At 42.5% G+C, this 21,341-nt stretch overlaps 6 protein-coding genes across 6 annotated transcripts; 1 reads left to right on the forward strand and 5 right to left on the reverse strand.

The window, feature by feature from the left end:
• Positions 1-170: 170 nt before the first annotated feature.
• On the reverse strand, positions 171-1,932 carry EAE98_001519 (uncharacterized protein; the record flags this gene model as incomplete). The annotated part of the gene is made up of 3 exons (XM_038949138.1): positions 171-353; positions 407-1,684; positions 1,735-1,932. The coding sequence occupies 3 exons, from the start codon at positions 1,930-1,932 to the stop codon at positions 171-173; spliced, it is 1,659 nt and encodes a 552-aa protein (XP_038814123.1).
• Positions 1,933-5,373: 3,441 nt separating this feature from the next.
• On the reverse strand, positions 5,374-7,833 carry EAE98_001520 (uncharacterized protein; the record flags this gene model as incomplete). Its single annotated transcript, XM_038949139.1, has 4 exons — positions 5,374-6,081; positions 6,202-7,099; positions 7,175-7,541; positions 7,599-7,833. The coding sequence occupies 4 exons, from the start codon at positions 7,831-7,833 to the stop codon at positions 5,374-5,376; spliced, it is 2,208 nt and encodes a 735-aa protein (XP_038814124.1).
• Positions 7,834-8,920: 1,087 nt separating this feature from the next.
• Positions 8,921-9,402, reverse strand: EAE98_001521 (uncharacterized protein; the record flags this gene model as incomplete). The annotated part of the gene is made up of 3 exons (XM_038949140.1): positions 8,921-9,067; positions 9,152-9,291; positions 9,375-9,402. 3 exons carry the CDS (start codon positions 9,400-9,402, stop codon positions 8,921-8,923), a joined length of 315 nt encoding a protein of 104 aa, XP_038814125.1.
• A 227-nt stretch (positions 9,403-9,629) lies between these two features.
• Positions 9,630-12,798, forward strand: EAE98_001522 (uncharacterized protein; the record flags this gene model as incomplete). Its single annotated transcript, XM_038949141.1, has 3 exons — positions 9,630-11,178; positions 11,238-11,394; positions 11,532-12,798. 3 exons carry the CDS (start codon positions 9,630-9,632, stop codon positions 12,796-12,798), a joined length of 2,973 nt encoding a protein of 990 aa, XP_038814126.1.
• A 1,351-nt stretch (positions 12,799-14,149) lies between these two features.
• Positions 14,150-14,737, reverse strand: EAE98_001523 (uncharacterized protein; the record flags this gene model as incomplete). Its single annotated transcript, XM_038949142.1, has 1 exon — positions 14,150-14,737. One exon carries the CDS (start codon positions 14,735-14,737, stop codon positions 14,150-14,152), a length of 588 nt encoding a protein of 195 aa, XP_038814127.1.
• A 3,431-nt stretch (positions 14,738-18,168) lies between these two features.
• On the reverse strand, positions 18,169-19,475 carry EAE98_001524 (uncharacterized protein; the record flags this gene model as incomplete). Its single annotated transcript, XM_038949143.1, has 3 exons — positions 19,240-19,475; positions 18,637-18,993; positions 18,169-18,366 (listed from the first exon to the last, which is right to left on the reverse strand). Exons 1-3 carry the CDS (start codon positions 19,384-19,386, stop codon positions 18,169-18,171), a joined length of 702 nt encoding a protein of 233 aa, XP_038814128.1. The 5' UTR covers positions 19,387-19,475.
• Positions 19,476-21,341: the final 1,866 nt, after the last annotated feature.

The following is a 21,341-nucleotide window of genomic DNA, read 5'->3' on the forward strand; positions in this document are numbered from 1 at the left end:
AATCACCTGACTCTCGATCATCCGCTGGTATTTTGTTCGACGTCAAGTGGTTTTCCAAACCCGCTGATTCACGAATGCGTTGTGTCTCTTACCACATAGGTAACCATTCTATTCGATATGAATTATATCTTGTGCTTCGATATTTTTCCTTTTCAAATCTTGGCACAATCTCATACCTTCTTATCAACACCTGCACTCTTAAGCGCAATCCAGCGTTTTCGACAAGTGGCGTAACCAAAATGATATGATCCTCCATTATCATAGATGTACTGGGCGACTTTCTTCCATTGTGGCTCTGAACCCTTACTTGTGTTGCGCCCAAGCTTTTTCACAGCCTTGCTCAATAACTGTATCTAAAAACAAGTGTTAGCCTCATTGTCCCCGGTAAGTTAAAGGATCTACACACATCGTCTTCTGTCCATTTCGGCTGTCTTACTCGATCTTTCTTGTCTTTGGTTAATGTTCGAAATCGGCCCCTGAGTGTGGATTCCGCAGCGGTGAAATTCCCATTGGATCGAATTGCCTTATATGACATACCAGCTTGCCTTGAGCGAATCAAAAAGTTATTTTGTTCAGATCGAGTAAGTAGTGGCGTATTCCCGATGGTTGACGAAGATTTACCATCAAGAAAATCATTTTTGGGCGTAAGCATTACATTGCAATGCTTGATATCAAGGTCATTCTTAATTGTTCTATGGCTTCGAGTATTTTGAATTGCATGAATGGGAGTGCTAGCGCTTGGGTGCCGATTTTCAACTGGCCTGTTTGTGGCCGTTTCATATTCATCGAACCTATCGGGGATGTGGTTTCTGATTGGTCTCGAACTTGGGAGCATGTGTCGAGAACGTGATTGGGGGGTATGGTCTTTGGATTGTCCTTCGGCTGGGGCAGGACTTGGGGTATAATCTGAAGTACTTGTGACAGCAGTGGACTCTGGTGAAAATGCCGAGGCTTGGCTGGATGCCCTGGTGGTGGTAGAGGCAGTGGAAGTAAATGATGGACTAAGGTTCAATGTTCTGGGTTTGATCGTACTCGGAACAAAAGGGGCTGGTGGCCATTCACTCTCTGTTACCCACCCATCATTCCAGCTCTCCTCAAAATTCTCTAGATGCTCATTTTGTGGTCTAGGAAGGCCATCGGGAAAGATCGGAATGTCATACGATGCTACCATTCCACTCGGATGATCATTGATTTTATTCATCAGGTTGCCATTCTCAGTCGACCACCAATCACCCAATATGCCGTCGTGCGTAACAAACCCTGACGCAAGAGACTCGTGTGATTCGAGTCTGTCTGTATTGGACTTGTGGAGATCGTCATAGTCTACACTTGGAGCTATGGTGTCATTGTTGAAACGATCTGTGGTTGAAGCATTGCCGGAGAAAGATCCGTGTGCCATTGAAAATGGTGTCGAAGTCCTGCAATTTTGGAACGCTGTAAAACTTCCTCGACCCTGATCTATACCCATCTGGGTGTAATCGACCCCAAGTGTTGAATCTGGACCATGACCTTGCGTCACGTTATGTGCTGGATGTAAGGGAATGGAATAGGAATGCGATTTGGAAGGATGCCGTCGTGGATGCAATACTGCACATGTTGGCGTTTTTGGCGAATTGTTATTGCCTTCCCGGTTCCCCGAGAGTGGTGTCGTATCTTGACAGAGCTCGCCACTTTCGTTTTGAAACTGCTCAAAGTCAGTTCATGATAAGTCTTTGTCAGTCCCTGTCTACCTACCAGTGGAAAATTTTTGTGGTCTCGAAAGCTTTCAAAATTTTGCTCCCAACCTTTCGCAGCCGGTGGGTTGACGACACTGAAAGCGTTGCTACCCATCTCGAATAATGGTTCCGACATTAAGGGGAACACACAATGATTTGCGAAAAAGAATTCGATGCTGTTCGACATGATTCGGGGATCACTGTGGTTTAACACCATTTCTTTCTTGACCGCTATCTTATTGCTAAGTACGTTTGCGACACATACATCAACAACGAGATGCACTTAAACAAGTCGAATTTACTCATTACTTCTGCATATACTACATATGCAGGAATGATGTAGATACACCCAAAGGTTAAGGCGGTCAAGCTACAAACTGGGCACTAGATTCTCTCCTTGCTATTTTGGTGAAGCGGCGAGAACCTTTTGGCAACCAATCAATATTTCTACCGGATAACGAGTGTTAATCCTTCCCCGCAAAGTTCGCAACCAGATACTAGAAGGGAAATATGATGGAACACTTACATTAGACGTCGTTATATATGATCCCACCCACAAGACAAGTGTTGATCAGTATATGCAACACTCGTGAAAGCTAGGGCCTTAAGCTTTATATTTCATACTTCGGGAAATAATGACATTGATTACAATGATCGGGCCAAGCGCGATTTCATTAGATTATCAACTTCCAGAGACTCCGAAGAAGGAAGCTCAGATCAGTGTCATCCCCTTGATTGCATTTTCTTTTAATTTTGTCATAGCTCTCTTCTTTACAATTTCCAAAAGGCTTGAAAACGCTGCAAATATCTCATCATGTCCTGTCATTCAGATCATTTACTGCCTAATTCTATTGCTGCGCGTTTCCGTAGTAGTACCCACATACGTTCACCCTTTCTTGGTAACGAAGGAACCGGGACGGATACTTGCATACTTCCTACCGAACTCAGCGGCAAAACTCCTTAGTAACTGACAGGATCTGAAATTGTTTGGCGTTTTGGTCGCTATAATGATGATAGCCAATACTAATTTTTGCCGCACATTACTATTGTCTTCTATTCATCCCGCCAATCCGCCACTGACACTAACCAAAAAACTGCCTTTGCTCTGTCATCATCTCGCAAGTATGTCTAACTAGGGGGTGTCTATAGAATGGCTTCGAAGGGTGAATTTTGCGCAAAGACAAAAGACTGCAAAAGTGCTAGTCGGCATAAGCTGGTGGCTTGTTACACAAGGACTTTCAGTTCCACTTTTTAAAGTCTACCTGCACAGGAACCTTTCCTGCCATGTTATGCAGAACCCTTTACACACTAGATACTTGCATTTTGACAAGTCAATTCTGGCCAATATCTTCATTCCCCAATATTTCATGTGCACAAGACGATGGATGCCAGCCAAAGATCAACAATCATTTACCTTAGCTAAAAAAAGAACTATGATGGAGCTGCATCGCACCGTCACTTTGCAAGGATTGGTACAGACTCTTGGTTCTCCATTCACTGAGGGACTTATATCCATCATATCATCTGTCGTATTCGCAAACATAGGCTAGTTGCTTAGTTTTGCCATCGGACTCGAAGCCACATTGCCATTTTCATTAAAGATATGTTTGGTTCGGAGAGTGGTCAATGGTCTAAGGACTTATTAACTTCACGTGGCAAAAGGACAAACATTCCACGTGTGGTAGCTTTTACAGACTGACCAGGATCCCTTGTGCGGATGTTCGCATACACCAAGCGCACCCCTTTCTACACGGTGGAAGTTGCATGATTAACATTGCAACATCATTTTTTGGCGGATATTCGTTATTGGAAAGCGCGGCTAACTTTTAATACTGATCGTTCATGAAAAGTTTCTTGCACCAGAAGGGATTCATGCAAGAAAGTGACTTGGCAAGGATTGGCACATCTGTTAGCTGCCACTATGGCCTTGTAAGTTTTGTGTTACCTGATCACTTGGTGACGCGTGCCTCAATTTCTTTCCATCGACGATTGTACCCATCAAACTTGTTTCCTGGTCAGTGTAAACAACTACCTGATCAGAGTTGTAGAGAAGATACCTTGGGGAGTTCCCATTTCAAGCGTCGATCTTGATTCCTGCAGAAACCTTCAATTCTGATCTACCAAGCATGATATTGAGAAGATTATTACTTTCAAGCGCGTAGTTGTCTACCTTCTTATTACTCTTTAAATGATTCACACATGTTCCTCTGTGAGCGGTTCCAGCTAGGGGAAAACTGGAAATGATCCGGTACAACCTTGGGCAAATGAGAAGCTGGAAGTAGATAGCCAACATGACAAATCATGGAAACCCAACTGATTGCTTTTTTCACATCAACGGAACCAAGGATAAGAATGGACAAGAAAGGCGCGGATAATATCAATGGCTTTCCATGACATGGGAAGACATTCTATACCTCTCACAGTGATAGAAATCCAAGTTAGCCGATACAACAACGCTCAAATGCCGATTTTCAAATACATATCACGTATCGTATTGGGCAAATACCTTCGGAATGTGGCTTCGATAAGTAAGCCAGACACCCTTTGCTGCAACGTCAGAAAGTAGGAGAACTCCCGGGAAATAAAGAGGCTTGGGATGGTCGGCAAATGGCTGTACGGTGCGCTTCGCAGCGTGGTTGATGGTAGGACAAGAAGGGATTTTGTGTAACACACTTTTCTGTTTCTGGCTATCGGGGTTGATGTGTTGCCGCGTAGTTTCTCCTGTTGCTAGGAGAGTTTGTATAAGTGAGCTCTGAGGGTTGCTATACACAGGTAGGTAGGTTTCATCAGGGATCAACGGTGTTAGCTAGATACATCTTCAGAAAATCGAGATATACTACCATGACCTTCGTGCACCTTAGCGATAACCATGTCCACATGCAATTATGAACTATATTGAATCAAATCTTTTCCACCTTTCCACCTCTCCACATTCAAAGATACAAAGCCCTCCAATTTTCCCAACCGCAGCTTGGGAACTTGAGAAGACCCTCCACTTCATCTCCTGCCCAGTACTGGGAAAATCGTGAAATATGAACAACTGCCCTAATATCATATCCATGTCCCACGCAAGTAACATGATAGTACAACATACATTTCCTCGCTATATCTTGATCGTGAGATAGGTATCTCTCTTTTACTTTGAGCTTTCTAGCTCGAGCTCTGATTTCTTGTTTTGGTGTTGGCTTTTTTGATTCTTCTTTTGGTTTCGTTACTCATTACTCGGTGGGTACCTAGATAGATAGTTGGTTGGTTAGCTAGCTGAGGTAGATAGATACGTAGATGGAGATCACTCATGTGCCCTGAATATTAAGTGGTTGATTCAAATCCAGCTATTCGAAATCTAAGCCACGCATCTCTCCCCATCTAGTACAGTTTTGTTTTCACCTTTACGTGCGATTTACTTTCTCTCACTTTCACAGTGCTGCACTATCTACCTTCATCCTATTACCTCAGATCTTATTTCAATTAAAACTTCTCTCATTTACCAAAGTGATTATTCTATAACTACTTTAGTATCGACTTCTTGACTACCTAGATAGTCACACCCGTAGCTACAGCCAGCCATAGCTATACTAAATATTAGCTAATTACTATTACATATGCTCAAATTTCTCATACAATCTGCCCTTTCATCCCAAGAACAATTTTCCCACCCTTAAATCCAATTCCCATCCCTCATACTCATACGGTTCTCAAAACTTTCCGGTGAACTCCCACTTCCGTTCTTCTCCCTCATCTTCATAGCATTAACTTCATAATCTCCAGAGACATTTCCATCATCATAATCCACTCCAACATTCTCTCTTCCGCTTCGTTCACTTAAATAATGCTGATGACGTAAAGTCACCAATTCCACTGCACCGCCATCTAAGCCCCTATCTACATCCCATGCATTGTCTTCAGTTTCCTGTTCCTGCTGGGGTAAGTCATCATCATCTTCAGTTATACTCAACTCCATCATTTCCGCCATTCTCTCCGGAGATAGCAATCTATTCTTCAAAATTTCTCTCTTTTCTGGTGCTGGACTCCAAAGCCTTTCAGTTATAGTTTCCTTGCCGGGAGAGGGAGTACGTCGCATCCACTCCGATTCTTTGATAGGGGATGGAGTACGACGCATCCATTCTGATTCTTTTACGGGGGAGGGTGTACGTCGCATCCACTCTGATTCGGTGAGGGAAAGTGTGCCTGTGTTGTCGTCGCTTGTTGTGCTGATGAATGATTTACCAGTGATGGAATCTTTTCTTGGGGGGGTTCTCAATGACGAGATTTCATCTACTGAATGCTGCTGCCTACGTATCGTGACATTTGGAAGGGAGAAAGAAGGTTGTATTGTTGATGATGAGATAATTCCTTGTCTCCTGGACTATTTATCAAGATTGTTAGTACTGTGGTTTCATCCGAATTTGGGCGAGGTAAGGAAAATTTGTGGCCAGGGATTAGACATGAGAAGGATAAAATGGATGAAATCAAATTGGAACCGTACATCAGTTCTAGAAGGCGGTGGAGACAAAGCTGATAAACCTTCAAAATTATATTCCTCGTCAAATTCGTCTTCTTCACTATCATTCTCGTATTCAATAGATATCTCAGAAACATCCGAGTCAATGGATACTGCAATTGCAGTTCCAATAACTGGCTCTGGAGATGGCTGATCTCTGTCAATATAAGAAAGTAAAGAAGGAGTAACAGATGGTGCACGAGATGTTGCTGATGCCCGGGAAGCCGCTGACGAAGTTCGACTTGGTATATCAGGTAACGGTCTAGTATTGTACTCACTAGCCAACCATTCATGTGAAGATGCCGATCCAGCACCATCTATGGATAGCGCTGAAAATTTTGAAATTGGCATGATTTTTCTCCCGATACCTTTCTCTCCAGCAGATGATGATATATAAAACGGATCGGGCTCCGTCGTAGAATCAGAAGAAACAATAAATGCATCTCTATGATCCTTCTTGACCGTTAACAACGAATCTAGTTGATTCGTGTCCAGGATTCGGGATGTCCAAGGTTGTCTTTCATCATAATCATAAGGACTGTCGCTAAGGTCGAATGGAGGGTAGGCAGCTCGGAGAGAATCGTGTACTTGATCGCTAGTATAAACTTTGCCCAAGTATTTTGTTGGAGTATGTGGTGATTCAGTTGGTTGGTCCGGTTGAGGTATAATTTGACTTGAGGCCATTAGGTGCCTAGCCAAAGCTGGGACCTGGGTTTCAAGAATTCTAGGATGGTTAGGAGGTATAAGATGCAACTTTTCCAGATGATCCCAACTTCTATAATGAAATTTGAATGTTACAAATGGATTGTCTTTCGCATCCTTCAAATGCCAATCGTAATATCTCGCATCTTGAGGTTTCTCTACAAGGCCATGAGTGGGCATACTGAATGAGATTAGCCAAATCATTCGAGCAAGCTATTCTACGACAGAAGCGTGTAGAGTGCGTTTTAAAACTTACATAACACCATACTTTGACTGATCTTTGTGTTGCACAAGCTGCGGATTTCTTCTCTTGCGACCGCGAGCGCGAAAGACCTTGATCTCGATCAAACCACCATCATCCGCAGCAGCACAATCTCCATCTTCCTGGCTGAAGAAGAATGGTCTGTATTCTGTACCGGGATTTTTGTAAGTTGTTTTACCTTCCTTGTAATCCCATTCTACTCCTGGCTCGAACAATGCTCTCATCACTTGCCCGCTCGGTCGGTTCTTCGTATTTGTTCCCCAAGATGTAACGTGTCGGCCATTCATATATAACTTGAAGTAGAACCATGGACATTGATCTGCGGCGCCGCCGACATTATAACGTATAAAAAATCGAGATCCTGTATAAATGTTAGATGTCCGCGCGCATTTTCTTCTTCACCTTGAGAGGCTTTTACCTGATGCTGATGGTATATACACCGAAATAATTGAGGACTGTCTACCAAGCAAACGATCGGCTTTACTGTCGTTGGATTTAGTAGCTGGTGAGTGACCATGGCCTTCGAAAGCTTCTTTGTCCAATTTGGGTGATCGAAATGTGAATTGAGTACTTTCTGGATGCGGAAACTCTGGGTGCATTTTCAATTCCCACTGCGAAATGATTTGCAGTTTGATCCCTTTATGCGCCGGCATCTTGACAAAATTGCTAGAGATAGAATCTTGAGGTTTGAAAATATTGAAGGTATTGAAATCGTACAGGGAGATTTGTTTCAAAATCCCATTTTTGATGCCCAGGATTGATGTGAATGGAAAACGAAGAAATGAGTGAATGGGATGAACGAAATCATTGAATGAAATTGTAAAAGAAAATGTGATTCTGAAAAGACGTATGATATCTTGAAGTAGAAGCTACCGTATGAAGAAGTAGCGAACTTCACTTTACTAAACGGACGAGAACCAATCCCGAACATCACTCCAAACACGGATATTCAAACTTCTCTTCATTTTTCAACATTTTAATCTCATCTGTTCTTTGTGAGGTGAGATTTTCAAATGGCAACGTATGGGATATCATGTCTCCCGTGTTATTGTCACTAATCTCCCAAGTATATCTAGTATTTGAGGTGCAATACGAATGATATAGCGAACATCCTAAGGGACAAGAATTTGAATAGCCTTGCAAGAAGCTGACATGCAAGTCTACCTCAAACAGAAATCATATTTCCCTTCCCACACTTATAACAGTACCGAGTACCAAGCTTTTGACCGGCTTCCGTCTGTAAGACTATTCTTGAGAGAAAACGGGGAGCAAACCAGATACGCCGGAAGAAGGATCGTTCTTTTCCCTATGAGCTGAATCATGAATCAGTAAGATCAGTTTATTCGATGAAGATAGTACATTGCTTCGAATTTCATAGCATCCATCCCTAACTCCAATATTGACGAACATATCATAATCACCTGCCAATCTTTTATGTTTGAGGCTGGCCGTTTGGTACTTACACGTAGCTCGAGAGATATTCCTACGTGACTGAGATGGCCCCCAGACAAAATATTAAGAGATTGAATACTTCACAAACGGGACGCACGAGGTCAGAGAATGATTAAACTCACCAGCCCGGAAGTGCTACCCTAAATTCTTCGCCGAACACTTGGAATGGTCAGTAGCCATTTAACATCTGTCGCCCAAATAAGCAGTACCAAAGATTCTTTTTCAATTACTGGCATTGATCATGATCGCTCCTAATGTACAACATCCGCCAAATCCTGCCTGTAACTCTCACTTCATTCCCAGCACTTTCTTGGTATCTTCTTCCTTATCCAGCAGCCCCAGATTTCTTACTACTCCTGCCTTCGGCGCATCGTCCCGGGGGTTCGCTTGTTCAGCTTTGTGATATGCGGCTTGAATTGCCATTGTTCTCGCGTGCTGATCATAGAGACAACCTGGTCAGCAAATAATTCTAGGGCTTGCTGTCGAATACCGCCAGTTCCGCGATGGATAAGTACCGACCTCCTTCTTGTGATGTAGGCACTCATAGTAATCCTCCAAGACCGGCGCGCACACTCTCTTTCCTGCATCACTCTCCGTAGAGGTGTTGACGACGTAACAAGCTAAGACTTCTTGCCAGAATGGAAAGCATCGGGAAGGACCTTGAGAGCAATTAGTTAGCCATTGATTTCATTCCAAACACGGAACATCTGCCATTCATTCCCAAGAATGATTCAACACATACCCCCACTAAGACCGTAACCAGATGCCATCTTTTGCGTTGAATTGTGAAGTTTGGAGGGGTTGAGGTTGTAAATGTGATGTTCAATTACAGCATTGAATCAACGCTAACCATACAGGGGTAGTATGCATGTGTGCCTCTTATATTAGGCTTGAAAGCCAGACAGCGGGAACTTTCTAGCTGCTGCTATCCGACAGCTTGTGTTTACATCGAAAATCCAGTTCCTGACATTTGGGAATGCTCGACCAAAGGGTAGCAATGGCAAACCCAGATTTGGAACCTGCTATGGTTCTATGGCTTGCTATAGACTTTGCAACAAAATCAGATTTACGACTTCTACGAACTCTTGTGTCGCGACATCGAAACATTCTACGAAATGACCTTGTCTTCCGCATACTTCTTACCCATCTACCAGAAAGTTTGGAGTCTTCCAAATATGTGCCATTTATAAAGGACATTTTATCGGGTGAAATCATAGATGATTCGGAGGACACCATTATTTTAGACTCAATCAAAGGCATTAACCCCGCAGAAGTCCATAAAAGGGTCAAGAAATTACATCTCCTTCCTCTACGATGGAAAGATGCGCCGTCGGATATTCTCGACGACCACCTCGTTATGTTTTTGATACAACGTGCATTGCGAATTGACGAAAACACCGGCTTACTCAGTGAAGTTCCAACACTATTGGCTCCTTTCTTATCATATTCATCATATCTACGAACCTGGACAATTTCCACCATTCTACCCCTCCTTCGTCTCAATTACGAATATCACTCAGGTACTCAACCAATACTCACCATACGCGAATTTGAAGCTTTAGATGATGTTAAAGGGACAAAGTACTTGCTCTCCAAGACAGGGAAGGATTCAAGCACATCGGGCGAGGAAAATCAATCCGTAGGGCGAGATTTGCGTGGACTGACTGGCCCATGGCTTTATGGAGACAATAGATGGAAGCGAAGGAAAGTTGAGGATAACTCCACAAAGCAGTCACAAGCAGCAGCATCGTTAGAAAAGGCAGGAATTATAAACCATAAGTACGCTGGTTGGGAATTGGTATTTGCATGGGTCACTGCTGAAGCAGGTATATCTTGGACAACAGCCGTCAAGGCAATTGAACAATGGGATGGGCCAGGAGACGTAGACTTGGGAGGATTTGAGGATGGAACGGAATGGTTAGATGAAGAGGATCAACGCCATTTAGAACAACGATATGCAAAAGCTGCTCTTGCGACAGCTTACCTTATCCCTGAAAGCTCCATGGAAGCTTTGGAAGGTGTTCATCGAATTCTTTCCAGAATTCTTACATTACTTGATATGGATAAGATGCCTACATTGGAAGCAGCAGCAGCTATATTGACTCCTATACCCACCTTTGAGGAAAGTTATTTGTACCGAAAGAATGCAAAACATCTTCGAAACAATCATTTAGAAGAGAAGAATACCTTGACGAATCCAAATGAATCATCCATTAATTTAATCAAAGCATTACTGGTTAGTGCATATCTCCTCACTAGAGGAGGAGAGGGGTGTACTGTTAAGAGAGCTGGAGAGCTCGCTTTACTCCAAGATGAGCGTGAGCAAATGATGGCATTTAGAGGGTTCATCTCCTCGTTTGGTCATCGTTCTGGTTCTGATGATCGCTTTTGGATCAAAATGAGGAATGAGTTGTTATGGTTACGAGATTGGGGAGCTGAAGAGTTTGAGGGCACGACCGATCCGAGTCAGGGAAGGGGTGTTTTCGGTCGAATCCACAAAGAATCAATTGAGGTAGAAGCCTTTAAATTGCTCATCGCAAATGCCCGTATGTACCGTATCTACTTCTACCATGCCCCTTCGGTTGTTGACAATCTTCTCATTTAGGATATACTCTTGCTCGATCTATCTATGAAACTCCAACGGAAAAGCCTATCCCAGAAGAGTATTTGCAACACGCCATCTTTACTGCAGCTGAGAATGCCTACGATATTGCCACAAATCCTAACAAGTCAAGAGGTGGAGTTAAAAAATGTGATGAAATGTAAGTCTTTTTTACCTTTTTATTTTGGGGCCACGTGTCCAATTTTGCTTTCCCTTCGATCACCATTCATGGGACGAAAGAAGAAGATTCTCCATGCACCTATGATCTCATATAGAACTTGCTAACCCATTCTTAAGTCTCAATGCATTTCCAGATACAATAAACGGCCATCCTCGAGCTCAAGAATTACGCAATCTCATTCAAGTAACAGATGAAATAGGCCGTTACAGTTTGGTGTTGAAACAAGGACAGCCATTCAAACCAGTCAGCCTACGAGTCAATCCTGATCCTTTGTCAATCTTGAACAAAATACTTGAACAGAATGACAAAAGCTATACACAAATCAACGACTTTGTACGTATGGCTAGAGAAATGGCCAAGACCGGTTTAAACATACCAATCCCAGACGGATATCCAACCACTCCTGATTTGAAATTAAAGATCGCCGAAAAACGTGTTATCAGTATGTGTATTGATATGGCTCTTGCGGAAGACGATTTTGAGACAGCTTATTCTTACGTTGTCACTCGTCTCAAGGCTGTTGGTCGTCAAGCACACACACGCATGCCAGAGCTCGAGCGAAGAAATACGGGATGTATTGGTCAACGCCCACCTAGACCAATTGATGATTGGTCATGGCGTGCAGCTTTACAAGCTGGCAAATATCGTAAAAACTCACAAACTACACGAGCTACTCATCTCGGTAATACTAGTGGAAACCCAGAGATTAGGCATCTCCAACAGAGGATGGATTGCTTGGCTCAAGCTCTACGATTGGCGCCACGGGATACTTTGCAAGAGGTTCTAAACGCATATCGTAGATGTGAGGAAGAGCTCGAAACAATGATCAAGGAAGAGGCAGAACAAGAAGAAGCTTGGGATGAGAAAGCCGATGATAAGAACATGCCAGGCGGTTATGCTGCTACACCTGCTAGAAAATATTCCAACGCCAGAACCCCTCGAAGAAACAAGAATGAAGAGGCACCTGTGTCATTTTTCGATCTTTCAAAAGAAAGTATCACTCGTGCTCAAACAGGGTTATCAGCGCTATCGATGTTCAGAGGAAAGTCACAACGTGCGGAAACTATGGGTGAGAGCCATAGTGTTCCCATGCAAGCAGAAGTTCCTGGACCGGCTACAGATCTTACTAGATCTTCAAGTGGACGAACATCGTTACGGAAGAGAGATCAACTTCGTAATGCTGCCGTTGGTACTTTGGCTGGTGGAATTGGTTGGTTGATTAACGCGCCGCCTGTTAATGCTAATGCTACATCATCTGAACGCGGAAGTGTCCATTCGAGGAATTCTAGTGGAAGTACTGGTAGAAGTCACGAGGCTCCTGCAGTAGAAGATAGCAAGCAGGAAGATGAGGAAATTACTTGGGATGATGAAGATGCTTGGTAAACGAAATGGGGGTTCGATTCTTTTGTAGATATGTAACATATTTGGACTTTGGGATGGTTTCATACCTACATATACACAGGCGCTATGGTTCATGAGGCCACGAAAAATCACCAAGAGCTGGATGGGATGGTCTGATTGGAAAATGGGAGTATTATTTGTAATTATTCTAGTTTGCTCTGTACTTTATCTCACCGAGAGCAATTGACATATTCATTACCCACCCCACTTGGTGCACATAATGTTTATAGCTAGCGGTTGATATTATGATGTTGTTTCAAACCTCGTGGTTCATTTGCGTGTAAGGTCGTCGAAATCATGATCTCATAATTGATTCCCTTGCGCCAAGGCTGACGCGGTCGATAATCTTGTACCTTTCGCCGTCGGCCCAGTTGATGGAATAGTATTGGCATCGTGAGCACAATTGTTCTCTTGCAGGGAAGTATCCTTTTTTGGTGAGTAGGTACCTTTTGATGGTTCAAAAAGTGACAACTGGGGGGATGCGAAATAGGTGGAGAACATTGGAAAATGCAGAAAATAGAATCCGCCTCAAATTTCACTATCAATCTTTTCACATTTCATGACAACTTGCATATGGTGCGCGAAAGATTTATCGGGTGTATCCTGCTTTCTTATTGAGACGGTCTTCACACAAGTTTATATTCAGGGATAGCACTATTGTTGGAAGGAAAATTTCAATCACAATTTTGAGAATGATGCTATCTGCAGTGCTAAGAACAGCCACCACGAACCAAACTGTGGACATTGATTCCATCGTCCTCCCTGAAGTAAAATTGATCACCCTTGCCTGCGCGATATTGCTCTTATATGTTCCCACTTGTCTCCTCTTGCAAACTGCGCTTCTCCTCCACACTTTTTTGAAATCTTTCCAAGCCCAAAGGTCACCACCGGGACCATTTAATCGAAGTTTAGATGAAAAGTCCGCTGTTTCTCCATGCTATTCCCTCGTACCCTGCATCATTCCAGTGAAATTAACAGAACATACTTGCTCAAAGCCATGGCCAGCAAGGAATATCAAAAACGAAGGATAGTCTCATCAAGACATCTCGCCCAAGATCCAAGATCCAAGATCCAAGATCCAAGATCCAAGCTGCAATCAGCACATAAAAGTAGGTAATGAATAATCAGTAAACACCCGCCCGCGTCTCAACAAAGAGCACATACTAATCCGCTCCAACTCCCCAGTTTCAGCAACGGGACTGAAACTTGGAAGTTCAAGAGAATTAGTATGTGCTCTTTGCTGAGAAGCCGGTAGATGCTTACAGGCTATTCACCACCCGCGTTCATATGCTGATTATTCGTTCGATCTGCAATCCAGGGGAGATTGTTAAACTCAAGAACGAGTCGCTGTTTTGTAGCGCGATCTAACGCGGGAGGTCATATCCTTTTGGTGATTTGGGCTCATCCTGATCGACGGTGATGTTCGGCAAGATTTCAATGGACCAGGATGAGCCGAATCCCTAGGGGTCTTGGATTGTGTGGCGGGATTGCCACTCCAAATTGGATATCTTGACTCATATAGAAACACCGCAGACCTTGCAGGGCGCGGGTTCATATCTCTTTGGGGATTTTGGCTCATCCTGATCGACGGTGATGTTCGGCAAGATTTCAATCGACCAGGATGAGCCCAGTCTCCAGAGGACTTAGACAGTTTGATGAAGGTTCCACCTGGGATGGACACCTTGAGGCATCTAGAAACATCGCAGACCTTGCAGGGCACAGGGTGATATCCCGTTGGGGATTTTGGCTCATCCTGATCGACGGTGATGTTCGGCAAGATTTCAATCGACCAGGATGAGTCCAGTCTCCAGGGACTTGGAAATTGTGGCAGGGTTGCCACCTGGGATGGACACCTTGAGGCATCTAGAAACATCGCAGACCTTGCAGAGTAGGTAGAAGGGTTCCCAACTGCCTGTGTCATGGCGAGAGGGTTTGGTGTAGAATTGGTAGTGGCTTAAGCAGAAGGTGCCCTTGCCAGATTGACTTAAGACTTTCATGGACGCGCATGGTTGCTTAAACTCGAATTTTAGTCGGTTCTGCAGATGCTCTGCTTCTGGTGGCAAGGAGGATGCAGAGGAGGGAATTGTTGAAGTGGGGTCATGCGCGCAGCAATCGTGGGAAAGATGTCCTCTTTATGATTAGGATCTTCAATGGCCGTTTTGATTGATGCCGAAGCAACGAGACGCAATCCTGGACCAGCTGCATTGCCATCTGATGGCTGATGAGGGCTGAAGCGGGCCTATTTGTTATGGCCGTGCTCATGCACTGTAAGACATCTCGCTGAAGTCCCTAAGCCACTTTAGGATTTTCAAAGATCGATAGAGTGTCTCAACAATTGTCCATGGCATATGAATAGCGATCGGTTATCATTGATGCCAAGAAGCAAATCCAGACGCAGCAGCGATTCCTCATTATTGCTGCGGCAAATAGGATATAAAAGGAAAGGTCTCTTTCTCGCTCCTACTAAGAAAGGCCTGTAAGACATCTCGCTGAAGTCTGATAGAATCAATTGCGGTGATCAGAGAACTGACAAAGCATTGATCGAGCAGACTTTTCAAGTAGCACTTTATCTCAAAAAGAAGAAGAAAATAGCGGAGGAACTTGCGACCCCTTCCTTATTGACATAAAGAGGATTGTGAAAATCGCGTAAAAATCTCGATGAAGTTTTTTATCCTGTCAATCCCGTTAGTTCAAAGGTTTGCTAATGTTTAAAAGTGGGTTTTGGGGTACATACTATGATTCCGGTAACTGATAGTAGATCGAAGGGGTGTTGGTGAACGTATCGCAGTGGCTTGTACACTTATCGATCTCTGGTTATTACCATCCGCAAAGCAAAACGCGAGTCGGCTACGCCTCATCGACGTAAATAGTAGCAGGAATTGTTGGTGGATTTTCCGTGACGTAAGGTATAGCAGGTGTGAAAGACAGGAGAGACAAAGGTTGATTTACTGATGCCTTCGGTAGATCGAGTTTGATGAAGAGAGTTTGGAAAGAAGAAGAAACATGTGACACTTTTCTCGGCGTTTGCGTGCTGCAATGAGACGTTTAGAATTGAATTCGAATGTTCCTGAACTCGAACTTTAAATTTCAATGAATAGCTATTGAATGAATCAAAGATTAGCTCAAAGTTACCAAGTTACCGCGGAGAATAATAACTAGCGGTATGATGCCAAAGAAGATAAATGACTTACTTGATCTGAACCTTCAACAGAGAATTGATAATATAAATTCCCATGGAAAGCTGCACGATCGATGACTTTGAACTACTGCTCACATTTGAGTTTTCGTAAGAGTTAGAAATGGGGGGTCTTGGGAAGGTGTGTCAGTTAAAAGTGTTACCGCAATGAGAACGAGGTGGTACTCACGGTAGAGAGCGACGACTCTTGGAATCAGATACTCGCAGGATAGGCGTTTGCTTTTAGTTGTTGAGATACAGTTGTAAAGACGGAAGGAGGTAAGGCCATGTAGAAGATTCTGTTGGCTTCTTTTCTTCCCTTTTCGAACTCCTCCTGAACGGTTTAATTTGGAAAGATGAGATAGTTTTGAAAAACAAGAAAAACAAAAGTAAAATCTACGTGTGCCGAAATCTACAACCCATGTCAAATCCGCCCGTCTTATTCTCCCCCAGTTAACCCGCTCAAGCCCTATTTTTGATTAGAGGTGACTCATTTCCTCCCACTAGACAAAGCCCTAATCTCATTAACAGCGTGATCAAAATCCATTCTAGTGTTGCAAAACTTTCTTTATCTCTTCCCTTAATTCCCAAACCCATATTTCCAAACTTTCTCCAACTACTCTCTCCTATTTCGGAAAAACAACGGCTTTTCTTCGAAGCGAAAATCTCACGAAAGGTATTTCAATAATGGTTATTTTTGGATCGATGGATTGATGGTGATTGTTTTTTATAATTCCATCTTTTTATAAGTCCATCGAGAAAATCTTTCAAATATTTCTCGTTGCTGATTTGTTTGTTGGAGATCAATAGATCGATTTCAAAATCTTTTGTCTCGCAGGCTTGTCGCACAATGGTTGATTCTTCGGTGTAAGTCGCGTGGAGAATTCCTTCTTATCTTCTTACCCCGATTACTTCCTCATTTGCAATAGACTGCATCGACAAGAAATTATACCCAGAAAAATGCGCAAATTTTGATCAAGACGATAATGGTTCCGAGTACGGGACTAGCGGGTCCCCTAGAAACCCACCACAATCAAAGATGGCAGCTTCTCAGAGCCCGTTGGTCCGTACAAGGCCATCTATCTGTTTGGTGCAGAAAGTCTTGATAGCCAAGGTATGTTTAAGCCCCTAGCAGATCAGTCAAACATCCAATCAACTTCCGCCAACAAAAATAGAGCAAGTGGTTCCCTGAGATATCTCACCATGCGCATGGTGTTCGATCATTTCCGTTTCTACGCACCATCTACCAAGTCGATCACATCAATGAAACTCGATTTGAGATCCCTCCGCGCCCTCCGAGGAAGAGAAGATTGTAAGATACGGATACCCATACAACTTCGTAAGTAAACACTACATCTTACTCCTTTTCCCACATGTCAATAGCTATCCTTCACTACAAATCAACGCACAACTACTAATCAAAAATACAGCAGACTCCAAATACCATGATCAAGCTTTTACATATAAGGGGTGGGCACTCCTCACATATGCAGGAAGATGCGAGCGCCCACCCTCTTGAAACCACATGCAAATATAGAATCGAAACTCCAACCGACAAATTCAACTCACTTCAACCTCCAAAGTCCAAAGACAAGACAAGACTCCACAAACCAAAACGGTGGAGGGACGAGCAGAGAATATATACAAGTTCTGCCGAGTTGTCACATCAAGGAAATTCGATTTGAGTTTTCCTCCGGGGAAGAGGAGATTGTGAGAGAGGGATACCCATATTATTTCAAGAAAAATAATGGCCGCATGGTGATGGCAAGAATGGGTGCTGGGATTCGTGGAGAGAAGAAGTTCAGTGTGGTGGTTCTGGAGTTTGGGGAAGGATATTCTTACGAGGAGTTTTTTTCGTCTTTGGGAAGTGTTATGAGAAGTGTCATGGGAAATTAATGAATATTTTTTCCATCAGTTTGATGAAGAAACTGTGTTGAGAATCCTGGCGCCTTGAAGTTGTAGTTATGTGAAAATAGTAATGACTTGTTTGAATTTTGAATTTTGTACTCCGTGATGTGGAACCAAAGAAACTCAATCAATACTACATTATTCCCAAACCTAATATTCATCCACCATCCCCATCATCTCCATCATTCATTCATCCTCCCCTCTACCCCATCCCATCCCTTCCACCCCCCTTCCACTCCCCTCCCATCCTCCCCATCTCCACCACCACTCTACCTCATCCTCGCCGTAATAAAAAAATGCACTTCCCTATCACATTCCGCCTCTTCCGGCGGTTCAAAAACCGCCTTCCCCTCCTTCACAATCTCAAATCCATTCTCCGCCAAAACTTCCTCCCATCCCAGTTGCGTGTACAGAAAATTCGTATTCACTTCGCCCATGAATTTTCCCGGGACATGTTCTGCGTAGCGCTAGCACGAGTTTATAATCAGCATTGTCATTCTCCAATCTCCATAACCAACAAAAAAGAAAGAAAGAAATAAAAAAGAAAAAAAGAAAAAAAGAAAAAAAGAAAAAAAGAAAAAAAGAAAAAAGAAAAAAGAAAAAAAGAAAAAAAGAAAAAAAGAAAAAAGAAAAAAGAAAAAAAGAAAAAAAGAAAAAAAGAAAAAAAGAAAAAAAGAAAAAAGAAATAAAGAAATAAAGAAATAAAGTAATAAAGAAATAAAGAAATAAATACCCACCCCATCATCCGAAACCACCCCCTCCCCAATCCCCACCGCATCCTCCGCCGCAATCGTCCCTACAAAAACATATCCCTCCCCACCCCCCTTCACCCACTCCCTCCACCTCCCCACCGCCCTCCGCATTTCCTCTCTCGTGAAATGAAACATGGATAGCACGACAAACATGCCATCGTATTTGAGCCCCCCTCTCGGTACATAATCCAACATACTCACCAACTCGAATGTTCCCGCCGGAACATTTTCCCGCGAGCGAGCGATCATCTTGGGTGAGATATCGATGCCGTGCAGTTTGCGACCGGAGTTTGTCACCGCGAGGGAGGTGGGAATGCCGGTTCCGCAGCCGATGTCTAGGACCTGGGTGAGGGAGGTTAGTCAGTTGGTTAGTTGGTTGATTTGAGATTGGGTTAGGTAAGGAGGGGGAATGCAATTCCCTGTGTGTTTTTCACAAGAGAGGGAGATGTAGTGATTCATTCAACATCTTTGAGAAAGCGAATAAGAAAAAGTACATCTCCTGAGTCCAATGCCTCATCTCCCAATTCCAAGAATCTCCACAGAAACCCCCAATACACGAGAAAATCCATCCATCCACACATCACTCACCTCAGCATCCCTCGGCAGCAACTCCAAACTCTCTCTAACAAAATCCAACAAGCCCTGATTCTGCGCATAATACTTCTCATAGCGATCACTAATACTATCGTAGAATTGCGGTGCTACGTCGGCACTGATGATATTTGGGGTTTGCATTGTATGTGTGTTTGTGTATGTGTGTGTATATCTTCCTTGCACGACAAACAAATAAAATCACAAAAATAAAATCACAGAAATTGTTAGAGTAAAATTGTAAAGAAAATGTATATTTTAAAAAAGAGAAATGGGAAATACTTCTCTTCTTACATATATACATAACATAATATAATACCTACCTAAATACCTAATCCATACAAATGCACATCACACAAGATCCAAGCAGCTCCGCAGCCTCGCAGCTAGCTTATAAGCATCACATCACATCACATCACATTACAACTACCTAGATATCTTCAGGAAAAAAGAGGGGTAGAAGAGCAAGGAAGCTCGGTAAGTAAGTACTAGGTAAGTGAGTGAGTGGTTTATTACCTTGTAAATATCTATTTTTCTATTATCCAAATCCATACAAACCCCCACAAGCCATACACATCCTAACTTCCCCTCCCAACTTCCCCTCCCAACTTCCCCCCTCGGAAAGAAATGCATGTATGCAGCTAGCCTTCCTCCTTCTAGCTATTTACCATTCTAACTATCTAGTTATCTAACTACATCCCACCATACCAATCTCTCATCCCATCATACCTTATCATTCTCCCATTTCCGACATACAGTACAACATACAGTACAATATACAGCACAAACTTCACTGCGGGGTAGCCAGTACCTCGTATCAATATCAATATCAATATCACAGCATCACAGTACCTACTCGTAGCAAATAAGCAAAGAAGAATACATCGTATTGCATATTACATTGCATATTACATACATGCTACATATACCCGAACAAGCGATCCAATCATACGAGAGATCTAATCATACAAGAGATCCAATTATTAATTTATCCATCCACTCATTCATTCATCTATATCACTTCTAAATCTCTATTTATCCTTCTTCAAATCTCTATCTATCCAATCATCAATCCACATTACTTCCACATCACTTCCATATCACTTCCACATCACTTCTACATCACTTCCATATCACTTCCAAATCCCCATCAATCCATCCACCCCTCTCCAAATCTTTATCTATTACTTTCAAATCTTTATTCATCTCTCTCTAAATCTTTATTTATTTATTTATTTATTTATTTATTTATTTATTTATTTATTTATTTATTTATTTATTTATTTACCCCTTTTTAAATCTCTAAATCTCTATCAATCTATCTATCCCTTTCCAAATCTCTATTTATTCAATTATTTCTCTTTAAATCTTTATTTATATCTTCAATTATTTATTTATTCACTCTTTTATTTATATTATTAATCTATTCATTCCTTTTTAAATCTTCAAATCTTCATTCATCAATTCATTCATCCCTCTTTATCTATTCATCAATCCATTCACCTCTCTTCAAATCTCTATCCAACCCTCTCCAAATCTTTATTTACATATCTATTCATTTATTAATTTATTTATATTTCTTCAAATCTCTATCAATCTATCCACCCCTTTCCAAATCTCTATTCATCCAATTATCCCTCTCCAAATCTTTATTCATTCATCCATTCATTCATTAATCCATTCATCAATCCATCCACCCCTCTCCAAATCTCCAAATCTCTATCAATCTATCCATCCCTTTCCAAATCTCTATTAATCCATTTATACCTATCTTTTTAAATCTTTATCTACACATCCATCCAAGTCTTCATCTATTCTTCCATCCATCCATCCATCCATCCTCATCCATTCATCAATCCATCCATCCATCCATCCTCATCCATCCATTCATCCATCCATCCATTCATCCATCCATTCATCAATCATCCATCCATTCATCCATATCACTTCTAAATCTCCATCCCTCCCCATCCCTTCCCATCCATCAATTCATCCATCTATTCTTCCATCCATCCATCCCTCCCCATATCAAATCCCCCAAATCCCCATTTCCCTAAATCCCCCATTTCCCCATTTCCCCATTTCCCCATTTCCCCATT

Source organism: Botrytis deweyae (assembly GCF_014898535.1).
Source record: "Botrytis deweyae strain B1 chromosome Unknown BDEW_003, whole genome shotgun sequence".
In the NCBI taxonomy this organism is placed as follows: domain Eukaryota; kingdom Fungi; phylum Ascomycota; class Leotiomycetes; order Helotiales; family Sclerotiniaceae; genus Botrytis; species Botrytis deweyae.